This window comes from Gastrolobium bilobum, unplaced genomic scaffold (assembly GCF_033153095.1).
Source record: "Gastrolobium bilobum isolate Gb01-03AN ecotype WA unplaced genomic scaffold, APGP_CSIRO_Gbil_v1 utg56820, whole genome shotgun sequence".
In the NCBI taxonomy this organism is placed as follows: domain Eukaryota; kingdom Viridiplantae; phylum Streptophyta; class Magnoliopsida; order Fabales; family Fabaceae; genus Gastrolobium; species Gastrolobium bilobum.
This window is the reverse complement of record NW_026895361.1, coordinates 1,675-20,258: the sequence shown is the minus strand read 5'-3', so window position 1 is coordinate 20,258 and position 18,584 is coordinate 1,675. Positions and strand designations below refer to the sequence as shown.

The 18,584-nt window shown below is 35.9% G+C and overlaps 1 protein-coding gene across 1 annotated transcript; it reads right to left on the bottom strand.

Moving 5' to 3' along the window:
• Positions 1–2,485: 2,485 nt before the first annotated feature.
• LOC133307088 (probable disease resistance protein At5g66900) lies at positions 2,486–6,525 on the bottom strand. Its single transcript, XM_061507514.1, has 5 exons — positions 5,754–6,525; positions 5,049–5,452; positions 4,412–4,773; positions 3,834–4,105; positions 2,486–3,723 (listed from the first exon to the last, which is right to left on the bottom strand). Exons 1-5 carry the CDS (start codon positions 6,361–6,363, stop codon positions 2,909–2,911), a joined length of 2,463 nt encoding a protein of 820 aa, XP_061363498.1. The 5' UTR covers positions 6,364–6,525; the 3' UTR covers positions 2,486–2,908.
• Positions 6,526–18,584: the final 12,059 nt, after the last annotated feature.

Here is an 18,584-nt window from a genome sequence, read left to right as displayed (position 1 = left end):
TGAGGTATGTAAACCAATTTATACTGGTAATGTTGACCATGAATCAATTCCCATTTGTAAAGAAACATTTCCCCATTCATCTCAACCCACTAATCCAACCACTTCCGCACCAAACCCTAATAATCATGTTCCCACTATTTCTCCTAGAAGATCCAATCGTGTCAGACAGCAACCAAGGTACCTGAATGACTATCATGTCAATTTATCCGCTAATGCCAACATCAATCTGACTCAAGGTAACAGATCCAATATTGTTTACCTTTATCTTCTGTTCTATCTTACAACTCTTGCTCACACTCCTATAAAAGTTTATGTTTAAATAGTAGCTCTCAGACAAAACCCATAACCTATAATCAAGCAGTCAAGCATGAATGCTAGAAAAAGGCTATGAGTGCTGAAATTTCTGCACTTGAACAGAATGGTACGTGGTCAATTTTTGATCTCCCACTTGGCAAAGAACCCATTGGATGCAAATGGATATACAAAGTGAAATACAACGCTGGTGGTACTATTGAAAGACACAAAGCTAGATTAGTAGCAAAAGGTTATACACAATTGGAAGGTGTTGACTATTTTGAAACCTTATCTCCAGTGGCTAAAATCACAACTATTCGAGTAGTTCTCTCCCTTGCAACTGCAAGTGGCTGGCACTTAGAACAATTAGATGTAAATAATACATTTTTACATGGATATTTACATAAAAAAAAAAGAGTATTTGACACTTCCACAACAATTTCAAAGCTCCAAACCAAGTCAGGTCTGTCATTTACATAAATCATTATAAGGTTTGAAACAAGCTAGCAAACAATGGAATGAAAAGTTATCTTCTGCATCGGTTTCTCTTGGATATCAACAATCTACTGCTGATCATTCACTTTTTATTAGATAATTGGAGCATTCAGTCACTGCCTTACTTGTCTATGTAGATGATATTGTATTAACAGGGAATGATATGTCTGAAATCTATCGTGTTAAAGCAGAATTAAATGATCGCTTCAGAATCAAAGACTTGGGAAAGTTAAGATTTTTTTTGGGCTTGGAAATAGCAAGATCTCAAAAGGGATTATCATTGAATCAAAGAAAATACACTTTGGACCTGTTATCTGACACTGGTTTTTTAGCTTCAAAGGTTGCATCTACTTCCATGGAAGCTTCTATAAAATTGCAAATTGATAAAGGATCCCTTTATCATGATTCTTCTGGATACCGAAGATTAATTGGTCAATTACTCTACCTTACCACTACAAGCTCCGATATTTCATTTGTAGTGCAACCATTATCTCAGTTTGTTTCATCACCTACTGATCTTCATTATCAAGCAGCAACCCGAGTCCTTAGATATCTAAAAGGATCACCTTCTAAGGGTCTGTTCTTCTCAGCTAACAACCCCCTCACTCTTTGTGGCTTCGCACATTCTGACTGGGCATGTTGTTTAGATTCATGCAAGTCTATCACTGGCATATGTATATTTTTTGGTTCATCTCTTATTTCCTGGAAATCCAAAAAGCAAAACACTGTATCTAGATCTTCTTCAGAGGCTGAATATCGTGCCTTGGCTAATCTTACTTGCGAAATTCAATGGCTAGCATATTTGTTCCAAGATTTGCACATTCCTTTAAAGACTCCCATCTCGGTATATTGTGATAACAATTCCACTATTTACTTAGCTCACAATCCAGCATTTCATGAGCGAAGTAAACATATAGAAATTGATTGTCATATAGTACGAGAGAAGATCATTTCTGGACTCTTATATCTCCTTCTTGTTCCTTCTAAATCTCAGTTGGCTGATTTCTTTACTAAGCTTCTTCATCCTACTTAGTTCAAGTCTGTTCTTTCCAAGTTGGAGTTGATTGACATCCACCTCCCAACTTGAAGGGGGATATTACACGTGAAAAGAGATAGGAATAGTTAAATAACTACTTTCAGTTATTTTCTGTTAGTAGTTATTTCTCTTCTTTAGTTTCTTTTTCTATATAAGCATACTTGTGGATAGACTCAGTAACAATTCAATATTCAGGATACATATTTCCTTTGTTCATTTTCCTTTCTCTCTTATTTTCATATGACTCACCTCACTCACTTTTAAGTAAGTGAGAATGATATAATTTATACAACAAAAATAAAAATATTTTTCCAATATATATAGTAAAATATATTTCATAACGCATCCTGAGCAATCAAAAACAATTTGTGAATGCTTATCTGCTCAGTAATGTCACAAAAGTGTTGTACCTTATCTACTTCTTGTGGACAAATTTTTTCTAGTGTCTAGAAAAATGTCTAGTTTGCACCGGGGTTCAAAACTTGCTAGTAAATAGTAAGCGTATCCCTAGCTACCCTCCAAGAAGCCTTCAGACGCTCCCTTCTGTCTCTTGGATATATTCTGAACAAATTGAATTGTTGAAATATTGCATCCAGTGACTCAGGTTTTCAAGTAAAGGAAAAATTTATAGTAGAACAGAAATCACATTGGTAAGGAGAAAATCATATTTTATTAAAAAAACTTCATAACAGAAAAAAAATACAAATTGATGTTGTTGGCAACATCAGACTACGCGTGTCCACCCATTACATTACACACAGCATATATGAAATCTCCTACCTTCTTAAAGCGACAAAGTATTCATAAGAAACATGTAAATACTACTAGAGCAATTTACAAATGCCTTAGGAACAAGATAACAATTTACAAATTGCTCTTGTTCCTAAGAGCAATTTACAAATGTCTTAGGAACAAGATAACGGGCAAAGGTAATAGACAAACCCCAATGCACAAAAGGTAAGAAGAGCCAAGAGGAGTTGGATTTTTCTTCAAACTTTAGACATGCTTATTTTACTAGAAAATAAAAATACACACGACCTTTGCTCCGAGAACAATTTAAACAAACATGTTTTACGAGCCACTTTAATGAAGCCAATTTAAGTTGACATCAACTTGAGGAATCTCTATCTTCAGATTGGGAAGCATAGGTTCGAAAGATTCCCATGAAGTAGCCGTCTCTTCGTCACATATCACCACCTTTAAATTCTTAAGATTAGCAACTGAGAATGGCAATTCACACCTTGCACAACTTGTCATGTAGATATTTCTTAGATTACACAGATTACCAATGTCCTCTGGTAAACTTGAAAGGCTTATGCAGTTTGAGATGTCAAGAAGTCGTAGATTTGAAAGACTTCCAATAGAATCAGGTATCCCTACCAAATCAGTACAGGAACTGAGCCTTAGGAGTTCCAAATCCTCCAACTTTCCAATATCTTTTGGCAGCGCAGAGAGCTTGTGGCAATTAGTAATACTGAGTTTCTTTAGTGGGGTAATATCACATAGCCCAGTAGGCAATCCCACCATATCTTTGCAATAATCAATGTTCAAATCTACTAGATTTGGAAATGCATCTGAAATTAGGATCATACCATTTTCAAAAGCCTGTCTCGTATTACACATGTAGAGGGATAATTTTTTTAGATTCTTCAATGTGGCAAAGGAAGGAACAAAAATCCGCTCTAGCCTAATTCTTTTCAGGTTTGATAAAGAGCCGAGTTGCTCAAAATTGTTCAGTTGAGAAGTATGGTACCCATAATTTGTGAGGATAAGAACTTTTAGTTCACTCATTTTCTCCATGAACTCTGGAAAGGTATACTGCTTAGTTTGAAGATTTAAAATAAGAACCTCGGCTTGAGCTGCTTGCATGTCGGACAAATATGAAGTGCAAGTTTCATCTGCAAATGCACAACCCATATGGTGTCAATTGTGAAAGAGGAATGAATAACTGATCACTTTAACATTCTTATTACCATTCTTGATTTTTAAGGGTGTAAGTATAACTAACCAGTTGATAGAGACACTATGCGGGCAGGGACCTGTTGGGGCATCTGTTTAACACCACATCCATGAAATTTTGACAATATGCGGGCTATCATGCCTTTCTGTTTCTCCGCAAGCCATCGTTCACGTTTGTTTTCATTTATCTCAATTATCAGTCTTTTTCTCTGTTCAATTGGTCCCTGGCTGCTTTGATGAATTGCAAGCTCTCTTAGAAGATCATGAAGGACGATGAAGTGGTTATTGTAGTAGTAATTGTCTGCGTCACTTGCATTTTTCCTGGTAAATGAGCATAAATAATTCCTTAAGAGAGAAAAATTACCTTACAAGATTAAAAACACAAGCTATCTATCAGATAGATTAATTACAAATTACAAAAATATGTTTAAAAGAATAAATGCAGAGTTACATAATGGGAGAAGTTTAAATTCAGATAAATGGTCATTTTGGAATATTATGTATGGAATCAAATGCTTCTCATATTAGTTACACAACTATTGAATAATTTGTTCCAGAGAGTATAATTCATATTATATATATATTAGGACTATGTGGCGTAGAAGAAAATATAAGTAGTCATTGTACCTTGCTATTAAAACATTAGCCAGATTCATGGAGTCTAATTTGTTGATGATGGCCATTGCTTCTCTGCCATCATCATCTAGTCCACACAATTCCGCCCACATATCAATGAGAGCATTAACAGGAATTCTTTGGTCTTCAGGAAATAGCCCCAAGTCCATGAAGCACTCCTTGGTGACAGGATTATCTTCCAAAACATCGAAGATCTTTTGGAGGGAAGAAAGTAATTCAGCATTAGAATCGAGTATCGAATGACCTTCGGACAATTCCTCTGCTATCTTTTGCCACAACTTATAAGGGCGATTACTCAGTGATCTAGCAATCACTTTAATGGCAAGCGGTAAACCCTTGCAATTTCTCACAACCTGCATTTCATTGCAAGCAAATATAGTCAGTAATCAAAGGGCTATGACTTAAGCACCCAAGCTGCAAGCAACCTACCGTATTATGCCTCAAGGGGTCAAAACATGGTTTTCTACTCATTCACTTTTTCTTTTATGTTAATTCAATGATAGCTAGTTAAGAAAAAAAGTTTGGAGTGGTCGTGTCCAATATTGTGATGTCTACTTCAAGTGAAGGACTTCAGACAAAAAGAACAAGTAACCAAAGCTTCCATATGTCAGAAAGTAGGAATAAGCACCTTTTGGACAATATCTTCATCAGGACTATTTGAACTGTTATCTTCCAAGAGAGCATAGTGACGGAAAAGTGTTATAGAATCTTCATGAACAAGAGGATTTAAGATACATGGTGTGCCAAATCTAGGAAATGCAACCCTTGAAGTCACCAAAACTTTATAATCAGATATCTGGAATTGCAATTTCTCAACGAGGGCCTCTGAGCCAGGCCAGACATCATCGAGGACCAACAACATTGGACTTCCCTCAATTTTCCTCAAAAAAAGCTCCAATCTATTAACAGCTTCTTCATCGCTTTGAAACTCAGGCACTTTAAATCCACAGTGCTCAAATAGTCTCTCTACAATAACCTTCAACTTGGGCGTTTCCGAGAAGGTGAAAAACAAAATATTTTCCCTGAATTTACCTAGTAAAACCAAAGAGAACAGAGCATTTGATATCTTGTACTATTTCAGAAAGCATAGACATAAGGTATTCATTTCACTATGTGCACATATCGCAACAGAATAACTTATTACTACATACTAGAACATCATCTTATGTTTGAAAAATATTTCTAAATAACTTTCTGTTAATTTCTTTAGTAATAGTTCACAGCTAAAATTCAACATATGAGAGAGAGGAAATAACTATCACCTTAAACAAATTTTATTATGAGCATACTAATTCATCAGGCATAAGAAAACCAAAGAGGAACTACCACTTACCCTTGACTTGTTCATCCCTACAAAGCTTTGTAGCCAAAGTGGTTTTCCCTGATCCTCCTAAACCAGTCAACAAAAGGGTGGACCCACCATCCTTGAGAACCTCCATCTTCAACTTGGTCAACGGCACATCCAAGCCAACAGTGAATTCTGGGTTCTCAGGAATACCAAAAGGACGCTTCAAAGGAGCTCCAGATTCATTAAATTTCAGCTCAAAATTCTCTCTGTTAAGAAGCTCAAGGATTTCTCTCATCTTGTAAAGTGTCTCCTTAACATCCTTTGCGACAAGAGCTTGCTTGTCATTAGCAGCAACATAGGACTCATCAACGTTATGCCAAAGCCTCTCCAACAAAGAGAGAGGCTTCTCCCAACAAAGATTCTTGCAGAGAAGATCAACACCTTCTTCCCCAGCATTTTTTTCTCGGATCAGAATCTTTATTTCTTCTTTTGGTGGATCCAAGTGTTCATTGTATTGCTCGATCTCCTTGACCAAAGGTTTCAAATCATGGAGCGTTGACCTCAATATTCGCCTGGTCTTTTTGCTCTTACGACCTATTTTGAAGGTCTCTTGAAGCTGCGATGTAAGAACAACAAGTTGAGTGTTTTCTCCCATGAGTAAACAACCTCTGTGTCTCTTATCAGAACATTGAAATATTACACAATGAAATGAAAGATCCGAGGATTTGGAATTGAAAGAACCGAACGTTGCAAGCCACGATTTTATATAGACCGACCTACTTTTTGTGAGCCTCACTTTCCTGCCCCCGTGGTCTTCACTTTCCTCGCTTCTTCCTCTATTATTGTTTATCCAATATTGTTTTTCCCGTACATCACGCGCCTTATAAATTTCAACTTTCTAAGAAACTGCCTGGCAAGCACCATGGAACGAAAACCAGTATATCAGGTAAGGAGTTTTTTATTTAATTTTGAGTAAAATATTTTTTTATCCTCAACAAATATATATAATTCAATTTAATCTCTTCAAAAACAAAAAAAAAAAACAATTGACTCGTCGTACTTTTAAAATATTTAAAATAAATTTATGTTAATCTTTTTAGAGATTAACTTCGACTTTTTTTGAATTTCAAAGAAATTATAATTTTCAACTAACTGAAATTATTTTGAATTTTGTAAAGATGACAAGCACCTAAAAAATACTTTTCTCTTTTATTCTTTTTTTTTTTTTTTTTAATAAACCACGTGTATCCTTTATATAAAACAATATTGTTCGAGATGGGATCCAAGCTTTAAACTCCTTTTAAAACTAATGTATAGAGAATCGAATACATGTTTTTATACCCATATCTAGCTACCTCATTGTCATTATTTTTTATTGTTGCGTGTTGGGTAGCATATATTTTTACAAAAATATTCATATTTTAAATTTATTAAAAGGAATAAAAGACTATTTTAAAAAAAATAAACATGAAAATTTTCTCAACATAATCGAGAAGGCATAAAGCTTTTGGCTTCCCATAGGCTGAAGTTACATTATTCTAAAAGCTCATGATTTTTTATTTATTTTTTTTAAGCAAAAGCTCGTGATTTATTCTTGGGAATCTTCAGCCACCGAATAGGTATTCTTTATTAAAAGTAGTGTTGTAAAACTCGGACCGGTAATCGAACCGGTCGAGGTAGGGGTGTTCGCGGTCTGGATTGGATCAGTTTTGGAAGAAAAACTCATTTGATCCAATCCCTTCGGTTTGATCATGTAATCATATTTTCGATTTAGATTTTTTTTCAAATTCGATCCAATCCAATTCAATTTTTTTCGGTTTGGATTGGATCGGTTTTCGGTTTTTTGAATATCCTAAAATTAGTTTCATGATTATTGTGCAAATAACATCTTTTGTATATATTGGCTTTGTAATTTTTTTTTTAAATACAAAAATATCAGTAAATAATACTATAGTTGATGAGACGTGACTAAGTTTTTTCTTAGGTTTAGTTGATGAGTTAATGGGTCTTGAGTTTAGAAATTTTTGGGCTATGATTGGAGAAAGGACAAGTAGGTAGAGGATAATTAATATATTGGATCGGTTTGGATTAGATCGATTTTCATCCACCCATCCGAAAATCGATCTAATCCAATTAAAATTTGCAGTTTTTTTCGGTTTTCGGTTTATTCGATTATCGGTTTTTCGGTTCGGTTTTCGCGGTTTGGATCGGTTGATGAACACCCCTAGGTCGAAGTACTGGGTCATTGGTTCAACCGGGTTCAACCGGATTGAACCGGATTTACTGTTCACATATTAAAAATATAAAAATATTACTTATTTGAATAAATATTCACATAAGAAAACTATCAATGAGCTTCAAAAAATAAATTGATTTTCATTGATAGCAAATATTATATACTTCTAAGCTTCTAGCTCTAGACCATATCCTAATATTGGATTAAAATTGCAATATAAGTTAAATGCACCTTTTGTGCTTGACATGATACGAATAAATTAAATCATGATAACAAATATTATGCATGAAATATATACTAAGAAAAAAGTGTTACCGTTATCATGATAACAAATAGTATGCATAAAATATACACTAAAAAAAAGTGTCCACCGTTGAGATGAAATCATGAGATCATCAATGTTTATCACCACTTAACTTCGTGAGATCATTATAAGATACAACTAAATTATATAAACGAACTGCACTAATCTAAAATACCTTATTATTTTCACCTTACTTTTAATCATATTCATCATAAAATATGAATATGATTTAATTCAAGAGTTCTTATCAACAAAAAAAAAAATTTACCAAAAAAAAAAAGAATAACCGGTCTAACCTGGGTCAACCGGGTTTCGGCCGGGTCAACCGGTCCAATCCGGTTGAGTGCAGAAACAGTCCAACTACCCGCTCGGACCGGGGAACCCACCGGGTCAACGAGTCCCGGGTCGACCCGGCCAGTCCGAGCCGGGTTTTAAAACACTGATTAAAAGTATAAAAATATGAAACTCAAAAGAAATTAATTATTAATTATAAAAATTAGTTAAAATAATTATTTATTTAATATTTGAATTAAAAATAAATTCTCATTTTTTTTATCAAGATTTCTATTGTGTAATTCTTTCTTTCACTATAAAATATAATAATTTTAACTACAACATCAACATTAACATCAACAATATCTTTATTCCAAATATTGGAGTCAGTGGTAGATGAATTTAAATGAAAGGTACGAAGGGATAAAAATAAATAAAATAATATATATAAGTAAAAAAATAAAAATAAAATAATAATAATAATAAAATGAAATGAAAAAGAAGAAGAAGAAAAAAATGAGGAAGGGGAAAAGAAGAAGATGGGGAATGAAGAGGAAAAGAACTAAAAATGGACTATCTGGAACATAGGAATAACAATGGTCTAACACTCCACATGCTAATAGCTTTTCTCCATTCCGTCCTAAGGCACATCGTCCGTCAATATATATTTCATTCCATTAAGTCTTGCTTTACTACCTTCCCTAAAGTATGTTTCGGTCTACCTCTACCTTTCTTTGTGATGAACTCTTGGTAACAAACTTTTGTTCTCACGGGAGCATCCGAGGGCCTTCTCATTACGTGCCTAAACCACCTCAATCTATGTTCTCTCATCTTTTCAGCCACCGGTAGTACTCGTACCTTACGTCGAATATCTTCATTTCTTATCTTATCCATCCTCGTATAACCATACATCCACCTTAACATCTTCATCTCTGCTACTCCCATTTTATATTCATTTGCCTATGTGCTGGCCAACATTTAGCTCCATATAACATTGTAGGCCTTACTGTTGTTCTATAGAATTTTTTTTAGCTTAAAGGGAATTTTGCGGTCACACAAAAATCTAGAAACATTACGTCATTTCATCCACCCTGCTTTGATTCTATGATTTACATCCTCATCAATCTCTCCGCCTTTTTGCAGAATGGATCTGTAACACCTCATGTATACCCGGATTGTTATCATATTAAAGTATTAAGCGCAACTCAATTAAATGCGGAAGCTAAAATAAATTAAGTTTGCAGACATGCAAGATCACTTTTTCCTTATTAACATGGCCAAATAACAATTCATCTACATCCTTATGTAATTGCAAAATCATACTAGAATTCTTGAAATGCCTCATATCATAAATAAAATACCAAGTCATGAAGCTACATTGCGTAGTCATGACCAACGTCCATATCTCATGGCGTAACAAAATACACATGTGCAACAATAACACAAATAAATCAACGGCATGGACAACCCCCATGCTCACAAACAAATAAAACATATATAATATGGTAAAAACATAACGTTATAATAATCATGTCACGGTACAATAATCATATCCATAATAATCTGAATAAAACATGCATCTCAAATAAACTCTACTCGGGCCTCTTGCCTTGGGAAGCATCCATCTCATAGACATCTGTACCTGAAAATATGCCCCAGAAACAGAAATCTCAGTAAGCAAGGGTTCTCGAAGAGTTCCTCCGCCCCAAGCTCACTTCGGTATAACAGTTCAAATATAATAGTTCAACAGTAATAACATAATCATATGATGCAGCAACATATATATATATCATGCATGTGTGCTAACAAGTCTACTGGCCAGAGAACACTATGATTTACACACGTATGCTACATACATAAGAAGTATAAGGCTCTTCCCTTATACCCACACTCAGGGAATACAGTCTTGTGCAGCTCCACACTACACTCATGTATTAGTCATCTTGTGTGTAATACACCACATAACATACATATATAAGAGTGCATCATTTCATCATCTCAAATAACAGATAAGCATATATATCATATAAAACTACCATCCTTCTCTTGGAAAATGGTGGAACAAATGGGGATCAATCTTGAGAACACGAAACTTACATGTCAAGTAGTAATATCACGCTAGAAGCCCACACAACAGTCCACGGTTCACCAAACAACATAGTCACAGTCTGTTTATGCCAGAAATATCATCAATAATTATGTCCTAAAATATCAAGTTAAACGGACAACGCTTCTTTTTTCGTTTAATGACCGTAGGCTTCTCTCAAAGCCATAATCATTCAATATCATGGGTTCTGACTTAGTTAATTATTACAGAGGTTCATACTAACCAATTAAGGGTCCATAAACTTAACCCACACTTTTGTTTGGAAAAAATAGCTCAAAACATGAATTTCCTAGAATATTCGAATATTCCTCGGGGACATATCCGGATATCCCAGGGTCAATATCCGAATATCCATATCCGAATATTACAGACCCAATATCCGGATATCTATATCCGGATATTTCGCGACAGAATACAGTTTTGCATTCCGCGAAGATATCCTTTCATGGTTCAATTTTTAACACTTACAGAGGTTTAAGTTGAACTTTTAAACACGATTAAGCTAGTGACCATCTTGGTTACTTATTTTTTTCCTTTAACATGCCAAGACTCAATCTTTCACATAGAAACTCAAGAGAAAAGGTTGAAGCATATACCCAAGCTTTCAAAACAGAGAAAAAAAGTGATCTTGGAGTTCAAACACCCACTCCAAGCTTCTGTGGACAGAGTTGCACGAATTTGCACCTCGAAGATAGGTGCTTTCTTCACCAAGTTCACTCCTTGGAGCTCCAATGGTGATGTAGAATACTCCAACACTCCCATCCCACTCAAACAGTCACAAGGCTCCTCAAAACAGCAACAATGGGGTTCCAAGAACATTATTTTCGAAAGGAAGATACTAGCTTTCAAGTGTTTCAAGTGATCAAGAGCAAGAAAGATGAAGAAAGGTGGCTTCTTGGTGGTGTTCTTGAAGGAATGTTTAAGTCTTCATGGAGAGGGAGAAGTTGTAACCATGAAGCTACGTAGAAACTTGTAAATTTTGACCTAGGTTTATGTGCATTTCTATTTATAGTTGCACTTAGTTAAACTAACAGTATTAGTTTAATTAGTTTCGCTCTTCGTTTAACTCTGAAATTTCATATTCTCAACCTAGACATTTTTCTAGGATTTATCATATTTTACATTAATTTTTCGATACACTTTGCCGGTACACACTTTCTATTGCGAAATAGCTGGTATTAGTTCTGCCATCACCGCTTACTACTTTTATCTCAAATTTGATATTTTTGACCTAGATATTTTTTTACAATATTCATATTTTTATTTTATTTTTCAAATTACCTTTCGGTGTCCATTTATACCGTAAAATACCCGGTGTTTGCACTTTCCTTCTGAAAAGTGACTTAATATTAATTATTATGCTCTTTCCCTATTTATCCAAAGTCAATTATGAAATTATTAATTAAACCATGTTTAACTCATTAAATTCCTAATTTAGCAATGCGGGTTCTTACAGGATCCCAGGTATCTAAAACATCTTTCCTAGGTACCCCTTTACTAAGTAGATGCACAGGATCTTGGTCTACATCTCTTACTAGAGAAAACTCATATTTCAGATACCCAGTCTTCCTTTGGCCTAACGTGAATCCTTTAGACTCCAACATGCTTCTCCACAATTCAAGTTTTCTATTAACACTGTCTTTGGTCTCATCAATAAGCACAATATCATATGCAAAAAGCATACACCATGGCATTTCCTCTTAGATATATTTGTTAGTTCATCTATAACTAAGGCAACAATATAAGTACTTAGAGTCGAACCTTGGTGTACACCTACCGTGATAGAAAAATAACTTGATGTTCTATTACAAGCTTTAACACATGTAGTAGCCCCATCATATATATTCATGATTGCCTTTGCATACTTTGATTGTACTTTTTTCTTCTCAAGAACCCACCACAAAAATTTTCTTGGGACCCTGTCGTATGCTTTCTCAAGGTCTATGAACACCATATATAAGTCCTTCTTCTTATCTCGATATCTTTTCATTAATTGTCGCATCCAGAAAATGGTTTCTATGGTACATCTTCCTAGTATAAACCCAAATTAATTTACAGAAACCTTGGTCTCTTTCCTCAAGCGATGGTCAATAACTCTCTCCCACAACTTCATAGTGTGACTCATTAGCTTTAATGCCTCTATAGTTAGAACAATTCTGAATATCTCCCTTGTTTTTGTAAATAGGCACAAACATATTTTTCCTCCATGCATTAAGCATATTATTTGTCAGAAGAATCTTATTGAAAAGATTGGTCAACCATTTCATTGCCACATCCCCCAGACCTTTCCACACTTCAATAGGGACACCATCGGGTCTGAAGGCTTTATTAGTTTTCATTCTCTTTAAAGCTTTCTTAACTTTATGTGTATTGATTCTGCGCATAAATCTTTTATTCAAATCATCATAAGTGTCCTCAAAATCCACCTCGCTTATATCGTCACCCCTTTTAAACAGCTTGTTAAAGTAGTTCATCCATCTTTCGTTTACATCATCATCTCTCACCAAAAGTTTTGATTTTCATCCTTGATGCACCTAACTTGGGTGAGATCTTTACTTTTCTTATCCTTCAACTTTGTAAGCTTATATATTCCTTTTTTACCATCCTTACTCCCAAGATTTTTATACAAATTGGCAAAAACCTTGCCTCTATCTTTCCACACTGCTTTCTTTGCATTTTTTCTCGCCAATCTAAACTTTTGCAAGTTCTCATCATTGGGACTTTTTTACAAAGATCTAAAGCATTCATTCTTCTATTTAATTGCCTCCTACACCTCTTCATTCCATCACTATGTTTCCTTTGTATGAAAACCATTTCCTTTGCTTTCTCCCAACACCCTCCTTCCCATATTTTGAATACACATAGCTATCTCATTCCATATTTCATTTGCTCCTCCATCAAACTCCCATGGTCCTTCATGCAACATTCTTTCATTGAACTCTCTTTGTTTTTTCTCCTTTAGTTTCCATCATCTTATCCTTGGGTTCTGATGCAACATCTAATATTAAATATGTTACGTAGAAACACACACTCCAAGGTAGACCTTACAGTCGACACAAGAGGTTTTATATTCTCTTCTAGCCAAAAAAAAAATCATTCTGGCTATAATTTTGGCTACTATGATATGTGATTAGATGTGACTCTTTTTTTGAAAAAAGATGTTCGCTAGTATCAAATCGTAGGCTAGGGCAATGTTCAAGATATCTTATCCAGTCTCATTTCTCGTTTCATAGCCAAAATCTCTATGAATTCTACCAAAACCTCCATTGCTTTTACCAATATGACCATTTAAATATCCTCCTAAGAAAATCTTCTCCTCTCGTGGTATCCACCTCAAAACTTCCTCCAAGTCTTCACAAAATTGGCTCTTATCATTGGGTTACAATACAACTTGGGGTGCATACACATTAAGGATATTCAAGATTAAGAGCCTGTTTGGATCCTCTTATTTTAAGCTAGAAGCTACTTATAAGATAAAGCTAAAAAAAAGAGCTTAAAAAAAGAAGCTAAAAGCTGTTTGGAAATTACATAAAAATTTTAGCTTAAAAATTACTTAAAAACACATATTTCAAGAAAATTATCTCTCTATCTTTATCACTCTTCATCTTAAAAAAAGCACACAATTCAATAAAAACATATAAGAGCTTAAAAAAAAGCTCCTCATAGGAGCTTTTAGTTTTCAGCTTTTTTATTCATTATAAAAAAAAGAGCTTTTCGTTATAAGCTCTTTTCCCAAAACCTGTTTGGCCTAGCTTATGCTTATAAGTAGCTTCTGGCTTAAAAAAGAGAGGATCCAAACAGGCACTAAATCACCCACTATAAGCTTAACCAGAATAATTTGATCACCTTTTCTTTTGACATCGACAACTTTATCTTTGAAACTTCTATCGATCATAATTCCAACACCATTTCTACTCTTGTTTATACCTGCATACCACAACTTGAAACCGGTACCATCCACTTCCTTGGCCTTTTCTCCAACCAATTTAGTTTCTTGCAAGCAAACAATATTCATTTTCCTTCTAGCAAAAATATCTGCTAACTCCCTTAGTTTACCCTTTAAGGTTCATATGTTCCATGTAACACCCCGTATATATCCGGTAATGTTATCATACTATCGTATTAAGTTGCGCTTAATTAAAAATGCGGAATATCTTTTTCTTTTCAATTATGAAGTCATTATCATTACCAACTTGCTTATTAATCAATTAATAAAACATCGCCTGTATGCAATTGCAATAAAACAGCTAACTGAAATACCTCATTAATTAACATAATGTATGTCTCTAGTCACGGAACTACAACACGTAGACCGGACCACTAGCAGTTTATACAACTCGACTCAAAAGTACCAACAACATAGTGGCATAGACAACTCCCATGCTCACCCAAATAAGGCAACAAGCCCAACATAAGTCTCAACTCAAAACATAAAGAGCAGAAAACATAAACAGCATCCAATCCAGTCATGACAGCAATACAACATAACTATCATAATCAGCTAAGCTCTGGCCTCCTGCCGCCAGAGGCATCAGTCACCATACTACCTGAACCTGAAATAAGCATTCCCCAAACGTGGGGTGAGATCTCTAAACAAGAAATCTCAGTAAGACAAGGGGTCCTCAAGGATCTTCCACCCCAAGCTCACTTACATGTGCAATATAAGTTTAAAAGCAGTTCATCAATATCATTTCTAAAATAGTGCAATGTAGCAGATAATCATGTCATGTGTGTCAATTCTATTCTACTGGCCAAAGAAATGCAGGATTTATATACATCTAATACCCACAAATAGTGCAAGATGCTACTTGCATCCACCCCGGATCACCGTCTTGTATGACGCCACATACTCAGGCTTACCGTCAAGATGGAACAACACATGCATATTAAAAGCCATTACACATAAAGCTCAACAACATTTCATATATCAAAAGCATGTAACACAACATGCATATAACCATACCCCCATGGGACATAATGGAACCACAACATGGCTAAACCGAGGACACGAAAGCTTACCTTGCAAGCTAACACCCAAAGCCAAGAGTCCACAGCTCAAAGTCTAAACACAACAGATTCATAATCTGTTATGGACCAATAATATATCAACAATCATACTCTATAAGTATACAACATAAAGACAACGCCTTTTCATTACGTTTTACGTCTTAAGGCTTCTCACCAAGCCATAAGCCCTTAATCACATGATTCTGACTTACATTAATTAATTACAGAAGTTCAACTTCCTCAAACTAGGGTCCATAAACCATATATCAGTTCTGGATGAACAGTACGCTGCTGTTCCTCGCAAACCCCGAATATCCGGATATTCCTCGGGGGCATATCCGGATATCCAATATCCGGATATCTCACTGGCAATATCTGGATATCCAGATCCCCATATCCGGATATTTATCGACCAAATATCCTGATATTTCGCGACAGAATGAAGTTTCTGCATTTCGCGAAAATATCCTTCCAAGGTTCCATTTTTAACATTTTAAAACGTCAAAGCATGCATCTTTAATCTGTTTTAGGTCCACAAACCAGTTGGTTACTTGTTTAACCCATTAACATGCCAAGACTTCATCTTTAAGAAACAAAACTCAAGGCCAAGGTTGATACAACTTACCAAAGCTTAAAATCAACAAAATGGGTGTTCTTGGAGCTCACACAACAGCTCCAAGGTACTGACTTCAATGGAGAGCGAAAATGATGATTAAAGGTTGGCCCTTTGCACCAAAGATGGCTCCTTGGAGCCACCACAACCAAGATACAAGCTATCTCCTCACCAAAACCAGAATACAGCACTCTCAACCTCACAAGGCAGCAGCTACACTTAGAAAGAAGCCATTTTCCCTCTCACAAGGATTGTTCCCACACACCCAAGGTGTTTAAATGCAAGGAAATGGAAGAAAGGTAGTTTCTTTGGTGAGTTCCCAAGCAAGGAAGAAGAAGGCAGCAAAGAGAGTTCAAACTCAGAAAATCCTACGAAGGAGGCACCCAACATCATACCTAGGATCATGTGCCAAGGCTATATATAGCCACTTAACCAATTAACACACAATATTAACTTTAATTGCTACGCTTAGCATTTTAATCCCAAACTTTGGATTCTTAACCTACTCAATTTTACAAGAATTATCATATTTTTCTTATAATTTTCGGAGCACCTTTCCGGTACGCGCTTTTCATAGCCTGTACCAGTTTCTGGCACCAGTTCTTATTATTTTGACTTGAAACTCGTTTTACAAGTCGTACATATTATTCTAGTAATTATCAAGACATTATCATAATTTTCCGGGATACTTTTTCGGTACGCATTTATACGGACTAGCAGAACCGGTATCTGCACTATTCTTCCGAAAAGCGACTTTCAGCATTCTTAATCACTTACTATAATTATTAAAGCCTCATAATAATTATTAGGTCAATTATGGAATTATTTCCTAATTTCACATAATTAATTAATTAACTTCCTTAATTAACGGTGCGCGTTCTTACATTCACTCCACCTTTTTAGGATTTTGTCCTCAAAATCAGAATATACCTGTCTCGGAAGTCGGGATACTTCCGGAGAAGCTCGTCCTCTCGCTCCCAGGTACACTCCTCAGGAGTTCTTCCTGACCATTGCACTTTGACTATTGGAATGATCTTGCTCCTCAGCTGCTTCTCGCCACGATCGAGAATCTTGAGTGGTCCGACGGGAGTTTTGATGGTCCTCAAGAGTTGAGGCCCATTAAGTGTAAATTGTTCCACAAAACCCATGTTTTGGTTATAAATCACTCCCTTCAACCTTCTTCTTTTCATATAGAGCAACTGTTTTGAATAGTGGACCAGAGCAATACCGAAAGTGGGAGTTAAGGTAGACCTGGAGCAAATTTAACATTATCTTTTTCACATATGACTATTGGGTTAGTTTGCTTTGTTCAGGACACCTAAGGCCCATCAGAAGAAACCACAAAATGAAGAGAGAAGAAGGAGTGTTGCGCAGAAAGGAAAAAAAAAAAAGCCTGCTGTAATACAACAGCAGTCAAAGGAAGCAATGGGAAGCCGCCACGTCAGCCACAGCAGAGAAGGTGGAGGTGCTACCTCTGCTACAGTACGAAAGCAAAGAAGCTGAGCAATCAAAAGCTGCCACGTCAGCTGCAGCAGAAGGAGTGGAGGTGCCTCCATGAATCCGATACTCCCACTCACAAAGGGAGCCAAAAGCAAGGGGGACCACTTCCATTTAAGGCCAAGCTGGCAAAAAGCAAGGCTACCATTGGAGAGGATTTCTATTCGGAGCTGAGCTGGCAAGAAGCAAAGCTACCATTGGAGAGGATTTAAACAAAGCACGACCCTTGATGAAAGGAACAATGAAGATCAAATGAAGATCAAATGAAGAACCCTATAAAAGGAACAAGCAATCCTCATAAAGGAAATCATCAGCGCCCATCCTAGGACTCGTCATCTCTTTGTTTTCTTTTTGTAAAAATGCTCACTAGGAGCTAACTTCCTCTAAGTTGGTGAGGGTTCCATAGAAGTAATCCCTTTTGTCTCAGGATAACTTTGTAAGGAACACATATTTTATAAATGAATTTTGAGTTGCTCTTTGGTTTAATTTATTGATTTTGTGAAACCCTTTGGGCTGGCAACCTCATCCCGGGACCACTCGGTTGATGAAACACTGACAAGGGCTTGTGGAGCATTCTCAAGATCCTGGGGTAGTTTAGCCTGAAGAAAGGAGGGAGAAACACCTGGAATGGGGAGCACTGCCATGTGAATCCATGCTTTTTTGAGAAGGCAGCATGGTTTCCTTGCATATAACTCCAAGTACTATGGAGTAACGTGGAGAGTAAGGCCTTACCCTCTGCTTACCTATAGCAAAACAAGGGAAGGAGAAAAATCCACTTGTAAAATATGCTACCAAGCAGGGTTAACCAAAGGGATGAAAACATGGAACCCGTAACACCT

Bases quoted from the DNA above. Each gene is read 5' to 3' on its own strand.
- LOC133307088 (XM_061507514.1), bottom strand. From the start codon at position 6,363: ATGGGAGAAAACACTCAACTTGTTGTTCTTACATCGCAGCTTCAAGAG. The intron at 5,453-5,753 runs GTAAGTGGTAGT...TGGTTTTACTAG, and splicing joins TAGGGATGAACAAGTCAAGG to GTAAATTCAGGGAAAATATT. The intron at 4,106-4,411 runs GTACAATGACTA...CTCATTTACCAG, and splicing joins GCTAATGTTTTAATAGCAAG to GAAAAATGCAAGTGACGCAG.